General features: G+C 40.8%; 1 protein-coding gene across 14 annotated transcripts in view; it reads right to left on the bottom strand.

The window, feature by feature from the left end:
- Window positions 1-27911, bottom strand: part of L3MBTL3 (L3MBTL histone methyl-lysine binding protein 3) — a 123575-nt gene that overhangs the window by 17876 nt on the left and 77788 nt on the right. For all 14 annotated transcript variants that reach the window (XM_058307415.2, XM_058307426.2, XM_071218659.1 and 11 more), the window contains 2 exons: window positions 20218-20367; window positions 8291-8376 (listed from right to left, as the gene is read on the bottom strand). In XM_058307415.2, coding sequence (XP_058163398.1) covers window positions 8291-8376; window positions 20218-20367 — 236 coding nt within the window. The remainder of the gene's footprint in view (window positions 1-8290; window positions 8377-20217; window positions 20368-27911) is intronic.

Here is a 27911-nt window from a genome sequence, read left to right as displayed (position 1 = left end):
CACGCAAGGAGTGCCCTGCCACGCAGGGGTGTCCCCCACGTAGAGGAGCCCCACGCGCAAGGAGTGCGCCCCGTAAGGAGAGCCGCCCAGCACGAAAGAAAGTGCAGCCTACCCAGGAATGGCCCCACACACACGGAGAACTGACACAACAAGATGACGCAACCAACAGAAACACAGATTCCCATGCCGCTTACAACAACAGAAGCGAACAAAGACGCAGCAAATAGACACAGAGAACAGACAACCGGGGTGGAGGGAGAAAGAGAGAGAAATAAATAAATAAATCTTTAAAAAAAAATCTAATGACTGACAAATAAGCATAGGAGTATATATATTATTCTCTGCTAGATTATGTGATGTTGCAGTTAGCCATGATTTATCCAAATACTCTTACTTTTTAAAATACTGCCAAAGAACATGCAAACTGAAACAATTTACCATTTTGTTTCATTCAAAATTATAAAAATTAAATCAAGCCAACAGCAGATAATACCCTATGTACTGGTAATATTAAAGGAAGAAAGGGCTTTCTAACTTTTAGTAGGAATGTAAATTGGCCCCCAAATTCTGGGAAATTATGTGGCAATAAATATCAAAATGGTTTTAAAAAGTTATTTTCTTTGACTCAGCAGTTCCAAGTCTAGAAGTGCATCTTAAAGAAATAATTAAGCCTGGAGGCTGACAAAAATCTATGAGGCATGGGAAGCAGATTTGGCTCAACAGATAGAGCATCTGCCTACCATATAGGAGGCCCAGGGTTCAAACCCAGGACCTCCCTGACCCGTGCAGAGCTGGGCCAAGTGCAGTGCTGATGTGCACAAGGACTGCCGTGCCACACAGGGGTGTCCCCCGTGTAGGGGAGTCCCATGTGCAAGGAATGCGCTCCGTAAGGAGAGCTGCCCAGTGCGAAAAAAGTGCAGCCTGCCAACGAGTGGTGCAGCACACACAGAGAGCTGACAGAGCAAGATGACGCAACAAAAAGAAACAATTCCCGGTGCTGCTGAACAAGAATATAAGTGGACACAGAAGAATACACAGCAAATGGACACAGACCACAGACAATTGGGGAGGACGGCAGGAAGGGGAGAGGAATTGAAAAAAAAGAAATCTATGAGACAATTACAGTGAGGGTCTCTGCAAGGTACATAATGGTACCCAGAACGAAGACTACACTTCCTGGCCTCTCTTACAGTTAGAGGTGGTCATATGACCACATTCTGCTAAGAGATATAAGCAGAAGTGTCCTTGAAGAGTGTTAGCTTGTCCACCACCACTCCCACCTCGTCTCTCCCTCCCGCTGGGTAGAATACTGACTTAACGGCTAAACTGCCAGTAACCACTTCCAGCTGTAATACGGTGTTGGATATAGAAGCTCTGCAAGGCAGAGCTACAAGACGGATGCAAGCTGATTTCCTGATATAGTTGAGTACCATCTAAACCCTGGACCACCTACCTCTAAACTTTTTATATGTGAGAGAGAAATCAACCTCTTATACCTAGCATAAACCACATATGTGTTTTATGTCACACACACAGATCTAATCCTAACTTACTACTAAAGTTTATTTACTACTAAAGTTTATTGCAATACTTTTTGTAATAGTGAGAGATATGAAACAGCTAGCCTAGATGACCAGAAATAGGGGATTGGTTAGTTAAGTGTTATAGCACGTATCTATAAAGAGGAACATTTAATATTATGTAGCAAGAAGCACAGATATTGATATTTAAATGGCTGCAATCTTATTCAATTAAAAAATCTCAGGTTGCAAAATAGTTTATTAGAATATTTCATGTATAAAAAGTCTGAAAAAAAAGTATTTACCAGAATTCAGCAAATGGTGTCATTAGAAAAAGAAAATACTGACAACTTTGATTTTCTACTTTTTTACTTCCCTGTGTTTTCTAATTATTCTACAATAAATATGTAATATTTGGGTAATAAAGGTTATATAAAACCAGAAGGTGTTTAATTAATTAAATACTAATATGTCACTTAAAAATAACAAAACGGAAGGGTCACTTAGGTGTCTTGGAAAACAATTCATACATTTTTGGAGATAATTCATTAAGCCATCATCAACAGCTGGGCTTCCTTAGTATCAGAGCAAAAAAAGGAAACATAGCATAGAAGAGAAACAACTTCGAGGAACTTTGTGTGAATTTTTTGCTGTTTTACACCCTCCGGAAAAACATCAAGTCAGGAATATTTTTCATATACTGATACTTGAGAGACTGGGTAGTAGAGCCTTGCCTCTACTATTTACCATTACCATTCACTGTATTGAAATTAATCATTCAATAATTATTTAGCACTTACACTGTATTCAAAATTGTGGAAGGCAATGTACAGACAGCATACTTTAACAGACTTTCTTGAAATGAAGTTTTATAGATAATCATATAATTATCCAAAATAGAAATTTGCCCATCATGTCACGCATTTCTTGTTGAGGGTACCAGGCAGTAAAACTCTTGACTTGGCTTAGGGCAGGAAAAAGTGAAGAGGGAAAACACTAGTCATTATAAGAAGGTATTTCTACTAAAGTTGACTGTAAAAGAAGCATCAAGGCACTGAGCCTTCAACAGAGGGAAACAACCCCTAGAGCAAACACGAGGTCTCCTAGGAGAAAGGGGCCCTCTACCACCATGGAGGGTGAGATTGCTTCAACAGGACTGATCCCGTGAGGGCCCAACAGAACCACTGCAAGGGAGGCAAACCCCAGAAAAGATGAAGGATACCTCCTGCTCCCACTGTCAGACTCAGATGCCACTCCATTTCTTCCTTTTCCAAGTGGAACAACGCTCACCCTTTACAGCAGGGATCCCACTGACCTCTTGTTTTGACCTGTTCCTTTAATCCAGTGATAAAATGAGACCAGAATCTCTAAATGCCCTGTCTAATTTAGAGAGGTGGCTATCCCTGGAGGGAAGAAACTGAGGCCCAGACCTGACATGCCCAAAGCTGAGAAAAATGGGAGCACTGGGACATGAGCCTGGCCCAAAGCACAGGGTCGTGGTCAAGAGGATGCGTTTAGAGTTGGAAATCCCTGCTCTGCTCTGTCTAGCTCTAGTCTTGGCAAAGCCAACTTAATGGGATTGTTGTGAGGATCACATAATATTTAAGAAAATACATATCCCATATTCTCCCATGTGGAAAATGGGAGAAATCACTTCTATCTTGAAAGGAAAGAATATAACAGAGAATGCACTGGATATAAAAAGAAAAAATGAAAATGAGTCAATAATCCTTTCAGGTTAATATTCTATGAGTCTATAAAATACACTTCTACCCATGTGAAAGGAAAGGAAAAACCAGAAGAAATGGGATATGTTAACAAATTAAACAAAAAAAAATACAACAAAAACTAGAGTTACTAACTGGCAACTAAATGTAAAGGGCTAAAAAATAACAGTGACTGACTGAAATAAATGAGTTCACAGGCATTGAGGAATGTGGGTAAAATTAACTTTCAAGATACTTAACTCAGGCATGTAATATATTTAAGAATCACTGCAAGCATTAACCACCAAAATAACAAACCAATTGCTAAGGAGGCAAAAAGTAAGACTGATTTTTCAAGTGAGAACCTAGCACATCACAAAAGAGAATTCAGCTTTTTCTGTACAGCAGCCACTGAGGAGACAGAATGCTTGTAACAAAGAAAACAAAACTACACCTTTCCCAGGAATACAAATGTTCAAATGTGAAGGCCAACTTATAGAATCCTTTATTACTGGCTCTTTCTACGATGGTGGGAATGAGCTCTTTATCTTCCAGGTAGAGAAAGAAACAAAAAAAGAAAAGAAAGTTAAAGTTACACATTGGATTCAGTAAGAGCCCCCAAAGATCAAATTCAGTAGCTTGACAGGAATCATGAAAGAAAAAAAAAAAGCTCACAACTCCACATATTATATAAATTTAACTGGAAAAATGATGAAGAGTTTCTTTCTTTCTTTTTAATCCACTTGCTCCAAGACCCCAAACAAAATGGTTATCAGGGGCCTCTGTCTAAAATCCTATTGGCACAGTAAAGAAATGTAGGCCTGCTTCTTCTCAGTGCCTGCCACACTGAATGTTTCCCATAGTGCGAGGGGCTTCCTCTCCCAGCTCCTGTGACACCCCTAGAAACGCTGCTTCTGCCCCTCGGGGAAGGGAATTGGGGGTGAACACTCACTCGGCTCAAGAAAGAAGGCTCCTCATAGAGCATATGGACCTGACCTTCAGCTCAGGTTTGAAAGCGGAATGCTGCCAGCGCCCAAATGGGAGCGTTGGGGGGTGGTCTGAGTGTTTTCACGAAAGACCTGTGTAAAAGTATCTAGACTCGAAAATGACAAAATGAAGGGCCATCACTTAGGGGCCTCTGATAAAAAGTTCTTCAAAACAACAGGAGGGGAGTACTGATTTATTAATAAAAGATTTAATAATTTTCACAAAGGACAAGGGGACTTGACTGCTATTAAAACAAAAACAGGCTGGGAAATTACAGGAAAATAAAACCCACTGCTGAATTAAAACCTGTAGCAAATGGCAGGACATAGTAGACTTAAGAGAGGGAAAGGCTAAGATATTGCAACTTCAGAAACTTGTCAGAACACTGAAAAATTGGTTAGTAAGAGTCACCTCCAGCACCCACCCTGGTGCTTCAGGGACCTTCTCATGACCCAGCAGCAAAGATAACTCCTGGTACAGAAGGGGCCTCCAGCCGCTGCTCCAGCTCTCTTGGGCAGTGTTGGCTCTGAATGTCCTATGCACGTTGCTGCCAAACCAGTTAAATATTTTGAATATTATCTCTGGATCTAACACAAGAATAATAGCTATTACCAGGAAAGAGAACAAATAGAACAGAAGTAATGATCAAAACTAAAATTGAAGGAAGCTTTCTGGATTAAAGAAGGCCTGGGTCTAAAAATTCAAGGCGGCTTATGATATTACAGGCAAAAATCAAGAAAGAAGACTCAACTCAGGAGAAGTGAGATCAAAGTTCAAAACCAAAAGGGTGAACTAAACTGGGTGGCCTAATCCCATATTTTATGAAAGGATTTTTTTTTTCTTTTCTCCTGTTTTCTTTTCTTTTTAAAGAAAACCAGAGAACAACCAGTTGGCTGGGTATGGAGGACAACATGGGACGCCACCCAAATCGCCCTTCAGGACTGAGGCATTCCTTCTCCTTCTGCTGCCTGCGGATGGCTCAGAGCTGCCTCCCTCTCCACCAACCAAGCCAAACAGAGCTTCCTTGCCCAAGGACATACCCCTCTCCCAGCCCAGAATCAAGGAGTGGTCCATGGAGAGGTATAAAAGCCTGGGTCCTGGCCTCAATTCAGGACAACTCTGGCCATCAAGCTCTTGGTAAGATTGACTGAGGTCTCTGCTGAGATAACCTCACAGTTCAACTTCTCCTTCTACCCAATCCAGGGTCTTCTACTCCCTTATGGGTCCTGTTCCTGACAGTGCCCCCCAACAAACTTCCTGTACACAACACTATCAGACTCTATTTCTAGCCATCAAAAACATGGGGTGATGACTCCCAGAGACCTGTGGGTCAAGCGAGGCAGGAGGACAGAAAGAACTGGGCTCAGCCACCCACTGACGAGGATCTGGGATGCCCCCAACACCACAAGGGAGAAGCCCTCAGAGACCACCATAAGACCTGGCTTGGGACCAAAGGTCAGCAGGGTCCAGGTGAAGAGGGACAATAAACTACTAACCGGAAGTCAAGAAAGTGAAATCCAAACTCCCATACAGAATACGTATGAAAATGAACATTTCAAAAAGATAATGGAAATCTAAGGCTAAGAAGATGTTAGGTGAAAGTCAACAATAACAATCATAATGTGATTTCGCTACAGATAAAATTAATTTTATGAAAACCTTAAACAAAATGTTTCAAAAAATTTGCAAAGGAGAAAATGCTTCCTCATTTCAGGAAGCTAAAACTGAACAAACAATTACTAAAGAAGAAAACTATAGGCCAATAGGCAAAAATTCTCAGAACAACTTATTTTATGAAGTTCTCTCTCACTAATGAAAAAAAAAAGCAATAAGTAAAAAATGCATAGTGAACCATAGGTTTTAACATGCAAGAAAATAAAAATAAATGACTGGAAAACACAAAATTAGAAGTTATATATGAATACAAATGTTGTTTCTTTTTTCAAGACTGAAACAGAAAATCTCAGGTAATTCAAATCAAGAAAAACAGAAAAGGAAAACATAAAATTAGAAAGGATATAAAACTACCAAAAATATAAAAGAGAATACCATGCTTATCATATGTTAATAAACCTGAAAATCTTCATTAAATGGAGATGAAAATTATCAATATTAGCTCAGCAAATAAAATGAAAAGTTAAGAGACCACCATATTAGGAAGAAACTGAAAATCTCACCAAATTACTCCCTCAAAATGTTCAGAGCCTAGAAGATTTTATTATAAATCCATCTGAACTTACAATGATCACTTAATTCCATTCAATCATAACTACTATAACTATGACTAGTATGACTACTAATTACCACCTCAGCCACTGATTTATTTAATCCTCACTGTAACTCCGTGATACAGATACTATCACTAGGTCCATTTTACACAGAGAAAACCAGGGCACAGAGAGGTTAAATGCTTTGCCCAGGGCCAACCACAGCTGTAAGAGGAGGAGCTGAGGTGAAGGCTGTGAGCTTCATCTCTACACAAAGAGGCCAAAGCCTTTGACTAAGACACCAACATAACCCTGATAACATGAACTTCATCAATTATTTTTCTTTTTCAATTGATCAGAAAACTTTAAAATTATCAAAGACTTATACAGCACTTCGGATATGCCAAGTACTGTTCTAAGCATGTCACAAATGTGGCCTCATTTAACCCCTACTGCAACATTTTGAGGGCATCACCATCATCATCTGCCTTGGGGGACAAATAAAATGGAAGCACTGAGAAGGGTCAAGTGACATGTCCAAGGCAAATGAGATTCGAACCCAGTATGACAGCCTGAAATTCCTTTATGAATCCCCAAAAGCAAAAGAATATGTTTTCAAACTAATCCATTCCTGTGGGTGTGAGATCTTTTCGACTGGACTAGGTCAGTGAGGCATGACTGAGTCTTCCCCCTCTTGCTGGGTCTGATGTAAACAGAGATACACACAGAGAAAGAGATACAGAAACAGAGAAAGACAGAACGAACAAGAGAGACAGAGAGAGAGAGGAAAACGGAGCCACTATGTTACACTGATCGTGCCGTGAGAGGGATGGCTGAAGGAAAACGGGGAAGAGCCAAGAGGTCCAGGAGAGCTGAGCCATTTGCCTGAGAGCTTGCAGCTGAACTCGGGAAGAAAGTAGAGCATCTGAGACTGGTAGAGAAGGCCTGGAAAGAGACAAGCCCTATGCCTGGCTGCCCACAGCTGAATTCCAGGAGATGGTAGATCCTGGAGGGAAGGCAGAGATTTATAGCTATCTTTACCACGTGGCAGGACCCCAGGATCACCAGGAGCTGGCTTTGGTGAGAAAGCATCTCTGACGGTCGCTCAATTTGGACATTTCATGGCCTCAGAACTGTAAGCTTTTACCCCTAATAAATTTCCCATTGTAAAAGCCAACCCATTTCTGGTAGTTTGCAGTGGCAGCCCTATGGCAAACTAAAGCACCCAGGCACTGTAGCTGCAGAGCTCCTAACTACCAGAGGATCCTACATTAAACGCCATAAGACAGGCTGAAGACAGTAGAGAATGTAACTTTTAAATTCACCATAAATCACTACTTTTCTAAAATCAGATATGGAAACCAAAACCTTACATAAGAAATAGGCCATTCCAGGCTAACAGCCATTAGGTGTCATTCTCTACCCTAATGTACTAATTTGAAGCAAACAAACAAAAGCACTTGAAAAACAAAGTCACCAGGTACAATCACTTAAATCATAATCAGGCTGAACTAACATTTTCTTATACCAAATAAATGACATGTGAATTCTGGTTGAATCTAAATATATGCAGCAAATACCCTTAACAATATCAAAGAAAACGTGTGACAAGACCAAATAGAGTGTCTTCCCAAACTTTAGATGTATTATTATTCAGACATGTGAAAGAGGCTTCTATATAGGCCACAGCTGAATCCATGTAATTATGAATGGCATACCATATTTGTCCTGAACAAGAAACTTTTATTGCCTGTTTTAAGGGATAAGTAAACCAAATGCAATTAAATCTTAATATAGAAGTATTCCAGTTAAGTTTTTGATTGTGTATTAATGGTAACATCCATCAATAATATGAGACCATTATGCCCACCTCTCGCTTCATGTGATGTTCTCATTTCACTTTCTGTTCTCTCTTCAAACTCTTCTTTGATGGGGACATCATCAGCATGCTGGTCTCTGAGAAAATAGGTATTTCAATATTTTAAAGAGCAGCAGCTTTTAGAACTGCATCTCAACAATGGTTTCTCTTAATTTCAGAGTAAATGGTACCTCTAAGTTTGTTAGAGAGGATATGTAGTTACACTAAGAAGGCAATTAATACTAATACCATCTATAAAAGCCCATATTCCTCATTAACAATTTTTGTTTACTGTTCACGAAGGAGATTTTAAGGCCTAGAATTATATTAATATTTTAAGAAGAACTATTTTGGAAATATAGCTATTGAATAATTCATTGAGAATTGGGACATGTATTCAATAGGAATTGTACTTGTACTGTTTGGTAAGTCTTCATATTAAGTAGGGAAATGGTTTGAAAATGCACGCCATTTACCTAAGCATTATACACTATTTGGCTCTGGTATTTGGAGTAAGACAGGCCTAGGGCAGGGGTTCTTAACCTTTTTTGTTCCACGGACCACTTTGCCAGTTAAGTGAAAACCACAGACCCCTTACTACATCCACACTAAACTGTGTACTATTTAATAAATATATCACATCCACACTAAAACGTCCCCACAAGAATAATGTTTTTTTGAATTTCAATTCAAGCTCACAGACCATTCCTGATTAAGAACCCCTGGCCTAGGAGAATCAAGCCCAATTCTAGAAAGCTTTTCCTAGCTTATTCAGGCCAAACCTAGGGTGGACTGATTCTACCTCTTTCTAATCAGGGTTGACCTAATGCTAAATGAAACACACAAGGGATGCTCTAAAACAGTAGGCACCCATTATGGGCGTAATTCCAAACTTTATCCTAAAGCCAGGACAAAATGGCTTTAAAGAAAAAAGCATAGGCTACTTATATTTTCTTTAAAACTAAATTTCTGACTTTTAAAACTTCATAATCTAATCTGAAAATATAAAAGAAGTTCCATAGTTCTAATTATAAAGGCACTAACTTATTCTCCACGTAAAACTATAATAATCTAACATAGTATGCATGCAATAAATAAAAGTTGACTGATATCTTAGAAAGAGCATTTCCAAGGGCAAACGGGCAATTTCATTTGATCCTGAGCTCCTTTGCTTAGTTCACACTGAAAACACGTGTCACAACTGATGAATTCTTGCTCATTTAAAAATCAGGAAGAATTATGTTATTTAAAAATATATTTTTCTAAGAGAAATCAATTAAATGGCTATGGAGGTGCTTATTCCACAGGAAGTAGGAAAATAGAGCAAAAGTAAAACAAATGTAAGAAAATTATTGATAACTATAGAAATGACATTACTTGAGGTGATAACAGAAAATTTTGTCTTCACTGTGAGAAAAGTGCTAAAGTTATATTTGATTGCAATATGTTAAAATTCAGCTCATTATGTTAAAATTAGCTCATATCATCTTTCAAAACTGTTTTGTATTAAACTGGAAATAATATTCTTTTAGATTACAAATTCTATCCCAGTAAATATTGTTGCCAATGAAGAAAAGTATTCTATAGACAGCTACATTAATATTTATTAGAAATAATCTTTTATTTCAGTGATATCACTTAAAATTGGTATTTACCGTGTGGAGCTGGCCATGCGCAGTGCTGATGCGCGCAAGGAGTGCCGTGCCACGCAAGGGTGTCCCCCACGTGCGGGAGCCCCACACGCAAGGAGTGCGCCCGTGAGGAGAGCCGCCCAGCGTGAAAAGAAAGTGCAGCCTGCCCAGGAATGGCGCCGCCCACACTTCCCGTGCCGCTGACGACAACAGAAGCGGACAAAGAAACAAGATGCAGCAAATAGACACCAAGAACAGACAACCAGGGGAGGGGGAAAATTAAATAAATAAATAAATCTTTAAAAAAAAAAAATTGGTATTTACCAGAGTCAAAGAAAATAAATTCCAATTAGTTATTGTTAATTTCCTAGGAGTCTTGAGGAGTGGTTGGTTTTTTGTTTTTTCTTTTAAGGGTTAAAGGCTAAAACTAAATCTTAGAATTTTCTGTATATTTCAGTTTTCCTGATTAGAGTTAGTTATCTCATCACTGACTGTCAAGAGTTAGTTACACTTTTGTGGTTTTAAGAAAGCATACCATTCCTTTCAATAAAGTAAGCTTTATTATAATAAAGGTACAAGACAAGCATGAGAAAAGTTCCTCTGTATTCTCTATGCCAAATACAATGCCAATTACCTAATTTCTGAAGTGCAGGTTAAAGACTATTTCTTTCTAGGAGGGAACAGAGATAAAAAACGAAAATTAAACCTCTGACCCCAGAAGTTTATTCATTCCCAAGACCTGCCAAGATCTAGCCCAAAAAAGAAGCAAAAGCTATTTGCTCCTATATTATTCATGCTAGTTCATCACAGAGGATGTTCAGTTTTCACTTTCCTATTTTAATTCCTGACATTTCATTAAACTGCACCCAGATAAACTTGGAATATATACACATAGATGCTAACTTTCTCAAACACAATTCAGATAAAGGACTCCACAAGAAATGTCCGAGTGCTTCATTTCCGATTAATGTATTGGTTCCTCTAATTCCTTAAAACTAGAAATGATTAAGCCCAGTGGTTCTGTGCACTGTTTCCCAGAGCTGGAGGGCTGGGGGGCAGGGGAGACAGGGAGGGGCCCATCTACACAGTCTATCAGAAGAGGCATTAGGGAACAGTGGGGAGAAGAACCACTGCAGTGAACAGAATCCTACTCAAGCACATCCAGGCATATGGAAATACTGACTAGTAATAAGAAAAGTTACCTCTTAAAAACATACAATCACCACACCATGGAGCCTAGAGTGATTACAACTGAAAATGGGAGGATTGCATCCAGCATCCATGTGGAATCTGAGCCTCCTCTTGACATAGAGGTGCAATGGACACAACCAATCCAATGTCCAAATAGAAGAGGTGGTATTGGATTGAGAAAAGTGGACATGGTGGACGATGGGTATGGGGAAAGGCAGGAAAAGATGAGAGGTGGAGGTGTCTTTGGGACATGGAGCTGCCCTGGATGGTGCTTCAGGGGCAATCACCGGACATTGTAAATCCTCACAGGGCCCACTGGATGGAATGGAGGAGAGTATGGGCCATGATGTGGACCATTGGCTATGAGGTGCAGAGGTGCCCAAAGATGTACTTACCAAATCCAATGGATGTGTCATGATGATGGGAACGAGTGTTGTTGGGGGGGGAGAGGGGGGGTGGGGGGGGTTGAATGGGACCTCACATATATATTTTTGATGTAATATTATTACAAAGTCAATAAAAAATAAAAAATAAAAAAAAAATAAAAACATACTATGGGGAAGTGGCTGTCGCTCAATCGATTGGGCTCCCATTTACCATATGGAAGGCCCTGAGTTTGCGTCCCAGGGCCTCCTTGTGAAGGCAAGCTGGCCTGCACCTTGCGAAGAGCTGATGGCCTGCGTCGTGCGGAGAGCTGGCGCAGCAAGATGACGCAACAAAGGGAGATAAGCAGCCACAGGAGAACACACAGCGAATGGACACAGAGAGCAGACAGCAAACAAGCCACAGTGGGGGGGGGGAATAAAAAAATAAATAACATACTATGAACCAAAGACTGGTTGAACTCTTTGCATGTCTGATATTTCATAACTATCCATGGAGGAAGGTCCCACTGTTGTACCCATTAAACCTTAAAGAAGTTAAGTAACTTGCCCAAGGTCACAAGTAAAGTTTAGCTCCAAGTCTTCCTGACCCCAAAATCCATAATTAGACTGAATTACTGGAAGGTTTGTACAAAGTACCTATGTTCATTATATGAAGTTAAAGAGACGATGCCTTCTTATGCCATAATGTTATTTTCATATTCTTTTTGTGTGTGTGCTATTGTGGTCTGAAATGGAGACTCTGATTATATCCTTATTTGTTTTGTATTTTATTTAAAAGAAAAACTGTTTTCTCAATTGGGCAACCATGTTTCTTCCTCCTATGAGTTAGGAATTTCACTATACTAATGCTGATTAAATAGGTACTCTTAACAAATTTCTTTCTCTAGGCAAACATGAAATCCTTGTTAAAAGTTTGGCTTCCTAGGCAGAAAGTTAGTTTAGCTATATAGTCTTCCAATTACAGACAGAACATGATTATATCAGAATGTCAAAACTGTGATATTACAGTTTACTCTGTAACACAGTACAACTTAGGCTCCTTGAAGATTTATTTTTTTAAAAATGACTAGAAGTATTTTATGCTATATATATATATATATATATATAAGTACTTAATTTATTAAGTCTCATTATATCCCCACCAAAATTTAATACCTTTCTCAATCTGTAAGTGGAAAATGGAAATATAGGTAAAGAAAGGAGGAGAGAGGCAGAAACAAGAGAATGAAATAGAATTTCACAATGAACTCAGACTTCCAATTTAACGTTCTGCTTACCAGTGTAGTTCATGGTTAAAAATTCACATTCTACAACCAGACTGCCTGCCTAGGTTTGAATCCCAGCTCTGCTATTTACTAGCTGTATGATTTCACACCCATTACATTCCATTTTCCTCATCTGATTAATGGGGATGTTAACAGTACCTCCTTCATAGGGTTGCTATGAAGACTAAAATTAAATAATATATACGTAAAATGCTTAGAAAAGAACATGGTCCATTGTAAGTTCTATTTAAGTGTTTGCCATTATTATTTCCACTACAACAGTGAAAATTATATTTATTTTGGGGGATGGGGTTGGGGGCATATACTCAGGACTGTTGAAACATCCCTTTCCCAAACTACTCTACCTAAAATAGATCTTTGTTTTCTTCATTTCCCCCATACTGTGGTCACTTTCTATCTGCTTACCCTAGTTTACTTTTCATGATAGCACTTATCACCATATGAAGTATCATATGAATTGTTTGCCTGTCTGTTCTCAGTCTCCTGAACTAGCATGTACAAGGGCAGGAACGTTGTTTCTCTTGGACACTGCTCTATCTTCAGCACTTAGAACAGTTCCAGGAACTGGAAACTGCTGTATGTTAATATGACAATTCTGCTCTCAATAAAACTTCTTCGCCTGCTCTTCTCGATCAATAGTCTTCAATACCAACAATGCCATCAGGAAGGGAGTGCGTCCTCAACAGCACGGGATGTAGACTCCCAACATGGAGAAAGCAGCCAGCACAGCACTCACACAAGGTCTTTGAAGGGCACAGATCTGGTTCAAATTGCAGCTCTGCTCTTACTAGTTCGACATGACCTTCAGTAAGTTACTGAACTTCCCTGACTCTCAGCTGCATCATGTGTAAAACAGGGATAATAAAGAGATTCTATACCTCACAGGCTACTCAGACGACTTATGAAAATAATGTAGAGAAAGCATAAGGCACAGTGCCAGGCACATATCAAGTAAAAATATGATCAATGGAAGCTATTACTATTTAAGACTTCTCTATGTTTTAGGATAAATATTCTGACACCAATTTTTTTAAGCAAGCTGTTTTCCTCAAGTACCAAACAGCTTTTAGATAAGAGCACAGACTCTGCAGCTGCTACTTCCAGCTGTGGGACCTGTTACAGAGAGATGTGCCTATGCTTCTGGGAAGCAGGAAGGCACAGCACCTATTCCACATCAGGTCGCTGGGAAGGATTCCACACGGTAGTGTAGACCAAAGCACCGAGCACTGTGCCTGGCACACGGCAATTTCTTGTGGAATTTGAGAATTTTCAAGGACCCATTTATTTTGACATTTCTCTAGTCTGAACTGAAACAGATCATAGGTAAATCTTTCTCAAGAATACTCCTCAGGCTTCTAATTAAGATCCAGTGGAATCCACTTCCATGAAAAAGTATATTCTTGATGAGCTAGTATTCTCTTTTTCTCTGTAATCATGTGTGGCATTTTGGATGTCTTATTACCTTACGTTAATTATGCTCTTGGTAAAAATTAGTAGAACAAACATTAGAAGAGTAAGTACATGGTAACACAATGGCATTAGAATTAGAAGAAATCCAGCTGTATTTCTTCAGGTACATTTATCTTTCATTCAAAAACAATTCCTTGGACACAACCAAGCCAAGGTCCACAGGAAGGAGGAATACAGTAAGGATCAGAGTGGACTTAAATGATATTCTATTCATGAACTACTGTGGTTAATAATCGAGAAAACGTGGCACTGGTGTGGAAAAAGTGGCCATGGTGGCTGCTGGGTGCGGGGAATGGGAGGAAGAGAAGAGATGTGGAGGCATTCTCGGGACTTGGAGTTGTCCTGGGTGGTGCCCCAGGGACGACTGCCAGATGTTGTATGTCCTTCCATGGCCCACTGGATGGAACGTGGGAAAAGTATGGGCTACGGTGTGGAACACGGGATATGGGGTGCAGCAATGCCTGGAGATGTACTCACCAGATGCAATGGATGTGACATGATGATGGGGGAGAGTGTTACCATGGGGGGAGTGGTGGGGTGGGGGCGGTGGGGGCGAATGGGGACCTCATATTTTTTTAATGTAATATCTTTTTAGAAAATGAATAAATTGAGTAGAATTTGGAGGAAAAAAAAAGTATAATAAAAGCCTGCATGTCAAAAAAAAAAAATCCTAAACAATTAGGTTTTATCCAGTCCCAAGCCTGTTAAAAATAATATTTTAAAAATATGAAACAATAAGTTCTTTTGCCTCAATGCAGGGGTATATTGATTTCATCCACCTTTCTAGGTCCAATAGAAAAGGAGACGGTAGAATGCGAAAAGTCATAGAAATCTATCCCATACAGGTTAGGACGTGAGGCTAGAGTCATACCAGGAACCGAGTCCCAGAGACCTGGCTTCGCTTACTGTAGCTCAAATATAAAGGAAGCTTAAAATAATCCCACCCTTCTTCTTCCGAAATAGCTGATTTCCATTCTCAGAGGGGCCTCGTCCTGGCCCCACGTGTGCCTCCAGGAACAAGTGAGGGGAACAGAGAATGCTAGCGAGAGTTGCAAAACACAGGGAGTTTTCTCTTCTAAACGTGAAAAGGATGTGTGCTGGCATGCCCCAGTGAACTGCAGTCTCTCATAGGTAAGATCAGAGAATGGTGACCTCAGGGTTTAAACTTTAAAGGAGCTTTAGAAGAGCACTTGAAATGCCTCCAGTGCCTCCTACAAATGAATAGGAGGCTGTGTGTGAAAAGCTTCATAAAACACTTTGATTATTATAAGCAATTCAACTGTAATTTAAAATAAGAAACCTACCTCAGTGAAAAAAAGGAACATAATGAATAAATACTGTGGGTCTTATCAAGACACCAAGGGAAATCCCTCCAGCAAGTCCTAATTAAGTAATTAATGAATCAATCCTCTTAAGAAATTAAAGGTCCTTTTCCATAAAGTGTGAGATTTGGGAAATAAAGGTCATGTCTCTTAAGAAGGATGAGACTGCCTCGTTTTATTGTAGCAGAAAAGAGAACCAGGCCTCTTTGCCTTTCTAATGTATAAAAAAGAGACTTCTGAGCAGGGAATTAGTGATACTCAAGGAGATAAAATCGGATCTTGTTAGAATATTGTTCTAACAGCTTCACAGGCATAAAACAATAACACAGTCATCCTCTCCTTACACTTTGAATGGTTGCCTCGGTGTCACAGTGGTTGGCAAGAGACGCGTATATTTTAACTAAAGCTAAGATTCTCTCTGGGACACCCAAACAACTGCACAGGTTTACCTCACATTCCCAAGAGCTGGACTATTTAAAGACTTCACACCTGGCATATCCCAAGCAGGTGACCTGTGAACTGGCTCTGAACATGTTTCTGGCATTGTGAATTGATTCTGGCTCTATTTAATAGCCAGATCCTACCAGTTCCTGGATCAAAAGCATATCACACGGAGTTGGCGACTGCCCAGACACCCGGAGCAGGTGGGTGGGAACGGGGCGGCTTCGCACCTGCGCTGGGCTCCTGCGGGAGTCCCCGGGGCTCCAGCGGCTTAGCTGCTGGCAGCAGGGCAGACAGGCTGAGGAAGGAACCAGCCCTTCCACCCACAGCAGCCCTCAGTCCGTGACCCTGACCAAGGGAACTGGGATTTAGAGAGCGTTGCACCGTCTGGGCTTCGCCGAAGATGATTCTGAGGCTGTTTTACAAGGATGCCCGAGTCTTCCCAGCAGGGCTGCCCACCTGCTGTCCAGGGCAGTGAAAGGCGCCACAACTCAGCTTTACTTCCCTGTCTCACTCCCCTACTACTGCTGGTGTTTTCACTCCTTAAATAAACCACATGCAACCAAGACCTCTTTTTGGGGTATGACTCTGGGGGTGCAAACTGTCTCCTGCTGTGCCACAGCACGTTTTTAAAAAACAGTAAAACTAGGAAAGCACATGTGAATAAATTATTAAGAATGACGCAAAGAAGACTTTAAAAAACATGTTTTTTGAAAAACATGATTCGGAAAGTACATCCAGGTGAGGCGTGATTATTGGAAAAAGACAAGAGAATAGAATTTGATATGAGAATCATTCTGGCCTGAAGACGAATTCCAAGTTTATCCTGGAATACCAAATAAATGGGCCAGCCATCCTTTTGTTCTTCAGGAATAAAAGAAATTATCTGTGAAACTAGGAAGTGTCATTTTCCTCTTTCAACAACAATAATAAAAACCAGTGTTTACTGTGGACTTTTTACTAATTAGCCTCTGTTCTAAGATTCTAATGGGAGTCAGGATGGAAGATGAGCGCTTTTAGGATGGAGACAAAATGGCTGAGGGAAGAGGTCTGAGACAGCCCTGTCTCACAGCAGTAGGAAACCACCAGCACCTTCTGAGAGACACTTAGACCACATCTTGAGGCACAGAATGATTCAGCTGTTTTCACTTCCTGCTGGACTCCCTGGGCCAGGAAGAAGGGGAAGGAGCGGCAGGGGAGGCTCAACTAACAGACAAAAGTGCTGCTTTGGTACAGGGGGTGGAAGAGGAGAGGCATAAATTCCATTTTAGGTTAGACACTTAGGGTTGAAAATCTGAATTGATGATCAATTCAGGACCTCCGTGGGTAAAGGTTTTAAGTGCAGGTTAAGGAAATCAGTAATCAGAATAATGTTATGTTCACTTTTAAAATGAAAAAAGGAAGGAAAATCAAACCATTAAAAATATGCTCATATGAAGTCACTTTCAGCAGAGAAGCCAGCTCGCTGCAGCTACCCAGTTGTCTCTTCCAAAACTCAACCAAGCTTCCTTTTCTGTTCTAACATTTGCTATGTTGCCACTACATGCTCATTTATTCCTAAAATAACATGTATCATTTTGATTATTGGGAGCACCACTGATTGCCAGAAGAAAAGAAAAAAAAAAAGAACCTGAAGCCAACTTTAAGAGTAAGTAAATCTATATTATTTTGGTTATTTAAAAAATGTTATTTTTAAGGTAGATCTAATGAAGTATGTAGGTTGGAATGCCATGATGTCTATAATTATTTCTTAAAAATACTTCAGCATAAAAAAATAAAGAAAAAAATCTTGACTGAAAATATTCACCTTAAAATTTTAGGGTTCATTTGGGTTGCCTCCCTCACGTTTCTTTTGACTGACGCAACTATTAAAACCCCTCAGCTTACTTCTAGCTACAAATGACTAAGTCAAGAAATAAATAAATGTGTAACTTTAAAAAATATTTAGATATGCAAGATGTGCAATGGGATATTGTAGAAAACTTAACATGGCTCAGCTTGTCTCCTTAACAAAGGATGAAGACCTGAAGAAGCAGGGCTCACCCAACAGAAGAGAGGACACTGGAATTTAGATCCACCATAGAAATTACTCTGTTCCTATAGGGATTTAGAGCTAAAAGGAAACCCAAGGATCAACCCAACCTATCGCCTTTTCTGCTCTGAGGAGATCTGGTCCAGATGCCTACACATTTAGTGAAAGGCTGTGAGATGGAACTGCCAGCTCTTCTGAGTATTCTGTCGATATTTAAATGATATCTTGGCTTTTGAAATCTAAACCCTAGGTCTTCTTACTACTTCTACACTTCTCCGTCAAAGAAGTCTGTGCCTGTAACTACTACCATGTGAATTACCACTTAACTTTCATTTGTCGTAAGTGAAATGTCTTCAAGTGATACACCCTTATTTTAGGCTGACGGATTTGGAAAATGAGCCTATGTTACATCAGTAATGTTCTGAAGGGTAAAAAAAAAATCACTGTTGTTATTAACTGAAGAAGTTATTGTTTTCATGCTCATCCAATAAGGCAAAACTGCTTTTCTCTAAGGGTACTTGACACTTTAAAAGCCATTACTCCAATAACATTGCTGTGAATTTAAAATCATATTAAGTGAAATGTCACTTCATTCATCCAAAATAATGGAAGTTATAAAATATTAAAATAAAAAGAACTATGCTACTTTACATTTTAAAATACTCCATAAAAGAACCCCCAAATCTAAAGATTAAGGAACATCCTTCTACTAATCTGATCTTTCTTTTACTAGTATCCTCAGCTAATAAAATGTAAAGACCGTTTACTTAAGGATATATCAAACAAAACCTAGTTCTTTACTTAATAATCCAGTGAGGTTAAAACATTCTAACCCAACCCAACTCGACAAATGTAATCAAAACAAAATGGACAATCTTCTGGGGAAATTAACATTGTAATTAAATGAAATAATGCATATGAAAGTATTCAGGTGCTCCTGATTGTGATGGAGTTGGACTCAGATGTGACCTCTCTACACATGCCTCTTCTATCACTTTTACTCAACCTGTGACTGGCGCTGGGGTTTGTGTACACTCAGGAGACTTGAATCTGTGGACTGTCTATGTGCTAGCTGGGCCCTGAGCCTCAGCAGAGTTGCAACACCTACTCTCAGGTTTTCATTTGATGTTCCCAGGTGAGCTGATAGGGAGGTGAGAATGGTCAACCACCACACCAGGGAACTGAGAGTGTCTACAACTGCAAGCAGGAGAATTGCATCCATCAGCCATGTGGGATTTAAGCCCCTCTCCATTTAGAGGTGGAGTGGACATCTCCATTCCAGGGTCCACAAGATGGAGGAATATAATATGGAATGGAGTGGACTTGCTGGAATTCTACTGTAGAACTGCTGTGACTCTAGCAATGGAAGAAATTGTATCACTGATGTGGAGACGGTGGCCACGGGAGTTGCTGAGGGCAGGGAGAGAGAGGAAGGTGTGTGATATGGGGCATTTTCAGGACTTGGAGTTGTCTTGAATGTTACTGCAGGGACAGATGCATGACATTGTTTATCCTGCCATAACCCACTGGATGAACTGGGGGAGAGTGTGAACTACAATGTAAAGTATGGTCCATGCAGTGCGGCAGTGCTCCAGGGTGTATTCACCAAATGCAATTAATGTGCCTCACTGATGAAAGGGGATGTTGATGTGGGAGGAGCGGGGTGGGGCGGGGAGTGGGGTATACGGGAAGCTCTTATGTTTTTTAACATAAGGTTTTGTGTGATATATTTATCTTTAGAAAAAAAGACAATAAAAAAATTAATTAAAAAAAAGTACTAGGCATATAACGAGCACTAAAAAAATAATGTCCATTCTCCATGGGAGCCTGTCATCGTTTTTATAAAGCATGGCTCTCTATAAATAATGATCAGTTCATTCAGAAATATGAAACAGGCATGCACTAAAATGAGTGGAATTTCCCACTCTGACACCAAGCAAGTTCAAAATAAAAGATGAACAAGTAAGAGGAACTCCTGTCCAATTTGACATGTTTTAATGGGCAAATTTTTTTTTTTTTTTGAGTCCAAGTACATATCCCCATATCGTCTGACATTGAATCTGGCACATTTTCAACAACCTATGAGAAAGCTTTCCCACAGAACACAAAACATCTAAGATAGAAAACTGCTTTCAATCAGGTACTACTAATCACAACACTAACATTAGCAATTTCATTACCTGATCTCAGGAGATGAAGAGCTTTCATTTGTGTCTGTCCTTTTATTTCTTGGAAATGATGGACTAGCTGGGGGCATCTCACCACTTAAACGGTCTGGGAAAACGCGGTCTTTATTCAAATTGATTTCTGAGTAGGGACAGTTGGTAGCACTAAAAGAGTAAGAGAGAAAAGAAAACATTCCCATTAGAGCAAATATATTTCTCCCAACTAAAAATGACAGGCTACAGAACAGAAAATCTGAAATTCAATTGTATATATATATTTTGAGTATATATGAAAAAATATCTAATATGAAATATCTCTATAATATAATTGAAGTATTATATTCTGATAGAAAGTGGGTCTTTGCACTAGATTTTGAGATGCAATCTGATGCAGTCTTTGGAAATGAGCAATGGTCACTGCATGATTCTTTCTGTATTGTCCAAGAGCCTGTGCATCTCTGGAAACAACCAGGCCAAACAAAGAAATGCTTAAAGCATGGCAGGAGGCATGGTGATCTAGACGGGGACCGGGGAGAGAGGTGAGAGAGAGATGGAGCTGATCTGCTTTCTCTGGTGATCCTTCAGGCTCAGGGCAGCCACACCCATTCATTTCCTTTATTCCAGCTGCCGCCCCCAAAGGAAGGAGGTTCCCCCATGTTCCCGGCTCTAGGCTGGATGTACACCTGATATTAGCCAACCCTGTCCCTAATACATAAGACCAGAGGCCAACTTGGATAATGGCCCTTCGAGCTCATTTCCCTTCATCTCTGCTCACTTGATGGTCTCTCATGTCCCATTTGGTGGTCATTCCTGGATCCAAGTAAAGGAACTCTAGGCCACTACTAATCAGCATTCAATTAGGGCATGTCTCTGGGTGGGCCTCAGGCATTCTGGTCTCCAGAACAACTGGGCTCTAATTTGTATCTCAATACACAACTGGGACCCCTCCAATTAATGTTCCACCCTACCTCTCCCTTTTTAGGAAGCTCCCTTAAATTTGGAAATAGTTTGGTCCTTAAGTAAATTATATTAGTGTCTTATGTGTTCTTTTCTTCAACGTAGATAAAAGTGAGAATGTTGATAAATCATTCAGGGGAATTTTTTAAACAGTGCATGTCCACTCTCCAGCAAGAGAATCTGATATACCTTTCTGGAAGAAGGAGGGAAGTGTGTGACAAAGCTCCTAGTTGCTTATGATAAGGGCCTATAATTTATCACAGGTATCTCATAAGCAAAAACATAAGTTCTATCTTGTAATTACATGCTAGTCTGCAGTGATTATCAATGCAAAACAACATTGGATCATGTGTTGATGTAATTTTGCACAATGCTAATCCAGCAATAATAAAACCAATACCCAGTAATATTGATTGACCATTTACTACATCTCACACATTGTGCTGAGTGCTTTACTTCTTTGTCATAACCACACACGAGGAAGGTGTTTCAGATGACAAAACTAAGGCTTAGAAAGTTATGTAACTTCATTCTTTAACCATTTCTTTCATTTGTTCCACACCATTTATGGAGGATCGATTATCATGTGCTAATTACCATTCCAGGCACTGGTGACCCAGAGGTAAATAAAAAGTCAAGGTCCCTATTCTCCTCGAGTAGAAAGGAATACACAGATACACAAATAAGTAAAGCAGACGATTTCCCATATAGAGAAATGCCATAAAGGGAATAAAATAGTATGGCAGGAGGGAGACCGTGACGGGCCCCCTGAGGGTGCAGCAGTTGAGAGGTGGCCCTCGATGAACACCTGGGGGTAGAGGATCCCAGGAGAGGGAAGGAAGTGCAAATGTGGAAGAGCCTGGCATGGCTGAGCAGAAGCCAGACGGAGCGGCTAGCAAGCAGGGGACAAGATGAAGCCGAAGGAGGCCAGGGAGATACTAGGTCAGACCCTGGAGACCCAGGTCAGGAGCCTGCATTTCTATTTTAAATTTGGTTTGAAGCCACCGGAGGATTTTAAATAAGGAAGGGCTAGTATATGATTTACATTTTAAAACAATCACTCAAGAAGCTTTGCGGAGAACAGATTACTTGTGGCCAGCACTAAAGGAAGAGAAGTTATTTAAGAGCAATGCCACGATGGGGCTTGAGGAGATGAAGAAGACAACATCTGTTGGTGATCCCTCCAAGAAGACCCGTGGATGGACTGGAGAGGAGGAATGATACAAAGAAAGGATGTTTTGGGCTTGAAGAACCCATGGTAAGAGGATGCCCTTTCTTTCTTTCCTGAGATAAGAATGAGTAGAGAGAAGTAATATCAGCAATTGTGGAAATGTTTATTAGACATCAGGTAGAGAGGATGCTTGCCCTAATCACATAGCAATGAAGCAGCAGACCTGGGAAAGCAAAATGACCATTCTATTCTATTTCATTTCACCATTTAGTAAGAATGTGAAGGAATCTCCATTTCCTACCTCAGTCTCTCCTTGGAATACCATCCCTTCAGATGGTCATGGGATATCTGTACTAATGAGAGTTCTTGAACACAAGTGACAAAAGCCTATTCTGGTTCGTCAAGTAGGAAAAAACCTCCTGAAAGAGTATCTGACTGCTCAATGAAAGGATGGAAAACTGGGCTTGGGCAGGGAACCGGGCACAGCCAAATGCCCAGGGCAAGGCTACTGGTGAGGGGGTAGCTGTAGCACTGACCCCTGCTCCAGACCACTGAGGCGGCAAACACCTCTTCCCATCACCGCTCGGCTGCGGAGTCCTGATGGTAGCTTCTGACTGGCTACCTCGGGTCACCTGTCCACAGAACTGCCAAAAGCCTGAACAGACGCAGCTCCCTGTGGCTGCCCTGACCGAGGTGGAGCCCTGCCGACCACTCACCCTGACTCCAGGTGAACTACAGCTATCCACTGAAACACTTCCACTCAGATGTCCCAGGATGATCTTATAATAAACATGTTTAAAGCCAAACTGGGCATCTTCTAGGACCCCAGCATTCCCCCTGCCTCCCCCCGCCCCCAAATAAAAGACTGTTCATCCTCCTGCTGCACCTGATTCTTGGTTTGTAATAAAAGAAAGATATTACCCAAGCCTTATATCTGGGGGTCGTTTTTGACTCCATTATATTCTTTGTTCCTCATATTACATATTTTTATTGTAAAGATATCTAGTTGAATTCTGTGCCAGCAGGAAAAAAAGTTTTTTATTGTTTTTTCTCCCCCCTCCCCGCCCCCCGCACACACACACTGTATACTTCTATTTCTAGAACATCTCAATCCCTGTTATGTTTCTTCATCATTAAATAGCCTGGCTTTACAATTACTGAATAACCATATGCACGCTCACCTTGAAATTTTATCAGGTACAAAGAAAGTAAAGGAATTGAGCAAAGCGGGTCTTCCTCCTCACCCCACTCGTGACTCTGACATTGGGAAGTCTTGGAGGATTCTTAAATGTGCTCAGTCCCCAACTAAGCATGACAGTAAATGTTATAGTTTAGAAAACATCAAATTCTAAGCTCCAGGAGGGCAGCACCCGGCAGAAGAAGTGTTCAATAAAAATTTGTTGAATAAATGAAAGAAGACAATGTCTCTCTGGGGCCCCACTGATAAACTTGAATAGCTCAGAGAGAGGCAAGACTGCTGGGCCCCAGAATGAGACTTACTGACTCAAATCCCCTTCTCTGGAGAACAGGTTGCCAGGGCTGGAGAGGAACTCAAATCTCAACCTATAAGGAAGAACAATCTCAGTCCCGCAAAGCAGGGACTTTCTAAAGGGCCTAGGTGATTTACCAAGGGACACCGAGATGATGAGGTACAGATTTTATTCTAACCCCTCTCTTCTTTTGAACCCTGAGAAAGCTGAATGAGTCCATGCATCTTCATCCTCACTTCTGCTAAGGGGTAGAAAGTCAGCTGGTGGCTGCTGCGAAGGGGATGGTAAAAGTGGGTGCCACAAAACGCTCCTCACTACCACCTTTAAAACCTTTCGAATGATGCACCCATTCATTTAGACACTTAGCACCATCTCCAGTCTTCTCAGCGCTCACACAAATCCTCCTTCTGTTCTGACACTTCGGAAGGACAGAAGCAAGAACAGGAGGCAGGCATCACCATGCCGCTATGCCCTGCATGGCAACCTCTGGTCAGGACCACCCAGGCACAGAGTGAATCCTGGTCCTACCACCACTTGGTCTTGGACACCCACTGAACCTCATAAACTTGCTTCCTCATCTGCCAACAGGGATGAGGACAGTGCCTGCTTCTAGGGGTGCAGGGAGGATTAACTGAGAGAATACATGGAAGCGCTCAGAACAGTGCCCAGAGCACAGGAAGGCATAAAGACATGCCACCCATTATTATTATATAAAAGAAAAATGCTAAAAAGACACTGTATCAGAGAACATCAATTAAAATAAACAATAAAACAAGGACTCAAACAGATATCTGCATGCCCATGTTCACAGCAGCATTAGTCAAAATGATCCAAAAGTGGAAACAACCTAAGTGTCTCTCTACAGTTGAATGAATAAACAAAAATGTGGCATATACATATAACGGAATATTACTCAGCCTTGAAAAGGAATGAAATTCTGATATATTCTACAACATGGAAGAAGCCTGAAAACATTATGCTGAGCGAATAAGCTAGATGCAAAAGGACAAATAACACGTAAAGAAATAGCTGGAATAAGCAAATTTATAGAGACAGAAAGTAGATCAGAAGTTCCCAGGGTCTGGGAGGAGGAGAAATGGGGAGTTATTGCTTAATGGGTACAGAGCTTCTGTCTAGGGTGATGAAAAAGTTTGTTGATGGCTCGTGGTGATGGTTGTCCAACAGTGTGAATGTAATTAATGTTATGGAAGTGTACACTTAAAATTGGCTAAAAAGACAAATTTTGGTATATATCTGTTACCACAATAAAATAGAAAAATGCATAAATGGGTATAGACTGTTTGTAAATCAAGTTTAAAGAAAGTAACCAAATGAACAACAGCAATAAAACCTCCATACTACACCTCATTTATGATGACTCTGCCCTCCTCAGAAAAAAAGTGATGCTTTCCCAGAGTGTAATTCCATGGGCGCCCTGAAAATCTGTGCCAGACGGAGGCCTCCTTAGGAAAAGGGGCCCTCTCCTCTGCACAGCCTGCCCTCCAATGCGGCACAGAGCAGGCACTTAGCAAGCGTCTGCTCGATGGATTGATGTTTAATTAAAACGAGGCTTACATTTTACAGGTATTCATCCAGTTACTGTAATTTTTAAAACTTTACATGGAATTTATAAGTACCCTTTAGAGGTTGTTGGAAATACTCTACTTTTCTGTCCTTGCTTAATTTCCCCAAGATCAAGCCTTACATAGAAGAGATTTCAGATAGCACTAGATATGTTAAGAATCTGCCTTCAGATCATCTCAGTTCTCCTTTAATCTCCTCCCATTCTTTGACACCTCTGCGTGCCAAAAGAATGACCTGACAGAGGAAAACACCACGGCACAACTGATAGTAATACTTGCTGGCTAGAGCAAAGCACAAGGCAATCTGGACATGGATTATCCCCAGAGTTCAGAGTACTGCATCCAAGTGTCTCACTGTTCATTTATATTTCAACATTTAAAAAAAATCGCATGCTTGAATTGCATCTTTGAGATTTCATGTTCTGTTTCTAACACTTCTTAGATCAAATTCAACTACTGAAAACTTCAGAGAAGCCAACAACAAATGCTAGTCACAACATAGTCCTCTGCTTACATGTTCACAGAATTGATTATTCTTGCTAAAAGAGCAACTGTCCTTGTTATATCGGTGAAGAATGCATGTTTTGATTTATGCTGTTTTTCAGCAAATTAATCCAAAGAGAATTTTCTCATTATGTGTTTCTAAACGCAGCCTTCTCAGCAAGGACAAAAATAAGCACTGGTGAAATGAACCGCTCAAAGAATATCCATGAGGCAGCAGCCATTCCACAAGTCCACTAATGACATGGAAAAGAGGCTGTGCCTGTGAAGGATTAATATCCTGCCAGAAAAAGAGCTTTGAGTGGCGTGAATAGGGCAGCCTCAGCAGGGGGCCTAAGAAAACCCACTTCAAAGGCTGAGGAGAAGGCAGACAGCACGCAGGCAGGAGGTGGCAGCTGCCATGAGTTCTCGAGTTGCTTCCCTGGTTCCTGAGGTCCTAGCGAACCAGCTATGCCACCCAAGGCACAGTAACTGCTGACTTTGCCTTAGTTGTGACAAGAAAATTAACAGAGTTCCTTTATCACTGTATGTCTCTTAAGCCACATGATCTATACTTCTGACTCTCGCATTCCAAGGAAATGAGTATGTCTCTCTTTATGGTTCCAGTGATCCAGAAGTTTCTTTATCACATCTCTCCATAAACACATCTGTGATTCTCACCATAGTTTTTCTCTTAATGTAATACTGCATTTATGAAGAAATGTTCCAAAGAAAACACTGAAACTTTGTGAAATGGGCGCCAGAAGGTGGTCCTGATGAGGGACCGAGCCATCAGAGGGAGGGGACAGCAGTGTCACCACAGAGCATGCGGTGACAGCAGGCTTCTCCGCTCAGACCTAAAAGCATCCCCAAGAGACTATGGATGCCACTATAATGCTCCTTCCTGGAAAACCAAAAACTGTTTTAAATCTCCAACTGCCCCCAACAACATATAGCAGTATTCACCCATTTCTTACTTCTTTGTTCTTTTCTTCACAAAGGAACAAACTTCCTTTAGTCTGATGAACTGTCTTGGGGTTGTCCCGTAGAAAGATACGTCTGCCAAAGTTTGATGATTAGTTTTTTTATTTTGTACTTCCTACGTTATTTAAGTGAAGTACAGCTATGATAGTTCCATGAGTCTGTGAAATCTTTGAAGGATGGGTCTGTGATTAGTTTGTGAAGCAGTACCTTGAAAGTTACAGAGGAGTGGTGGAATGGACAGACTCTCGGCTAGATGGGATACTGTTCCTGAGCCCCGCTCATCAGCTGTCAAGAAAGGCCCGTTGGGAAACGGACTTTGGCCCAGTGGTTAGGGCGTCCGTCTACCACATGGGACGTCCGCGGTTCAAACCCCGGGCCTCCTTGACCTGTGTGGAGCTGGTCCATGTGCAGTGCTGATGCGCGCAAGGAGTGCCCTGCCATGCAGGGGTGTCCCCCGCCATGCAGGGGTGTCCCCCGCATAGGGGAGCCCCATGCGCAAGGAGTGCACCCGTAAGGAGAGCCGCCCAGCGGGAAGGAAAAAGTGCAGCCTGCTGAGGAATGGCGCCGCCCACACTTCCTGTGCCGCTGACGACAACAGAAGCGGACAAAGAAATAAGACGCAGCAAATAGACACAGAGAACAGACAACCGGGGGAGGGGAGGGGAATTAAATAAATAAAAATAAATCTTAAAAAAAAAAAAAAAGAAAGGCCCATTATTTAACCTCCCCTTCAGGGAGGCTACAGCAGCCTCCCTGAAAACTGGGACAAAATAATAGTTCCTATATTAGAGGGCTGTTTTGAAATTATCCAATGCATGCAAGGCAATAGCATGAGTACATAAATGCTCAATAAATGTTAGTTCTAACATTGAGATTATTGAAAAAATTGCAGCTCATAAATATTTACTGAACAAAAGACTTTATGAATATATATATAGTATCCATAATTAAGCAAGCTGATGAATTATCTCTGGCATTTAGACTTATTTAACATCTGAAAAATAACCTAGCTGTCTTCACTAGCCAATATTTGGTAACTTCTAA

Source organism: Dasypus novemcinctus, chromosome 11, assembly GCF_030445035.2.
Source record: "Dasypus novemcinctus isolate mDasNov1 chromosome 11, mDasNov1.1.hap2, whole genome shotgun sequence".
Taxonomy (NCBI): domain Eukaryota; kingdom Metazoa; phylum Chordata; class Mammalia; order Cingulata; family Dasypodidae; genus Dasypus; species Dasypus novemcinctus.
Note: the sequence above shows the minus strand (reverse complement) of the source record. Positions and strands in the feature narration are given on the sequence as shown.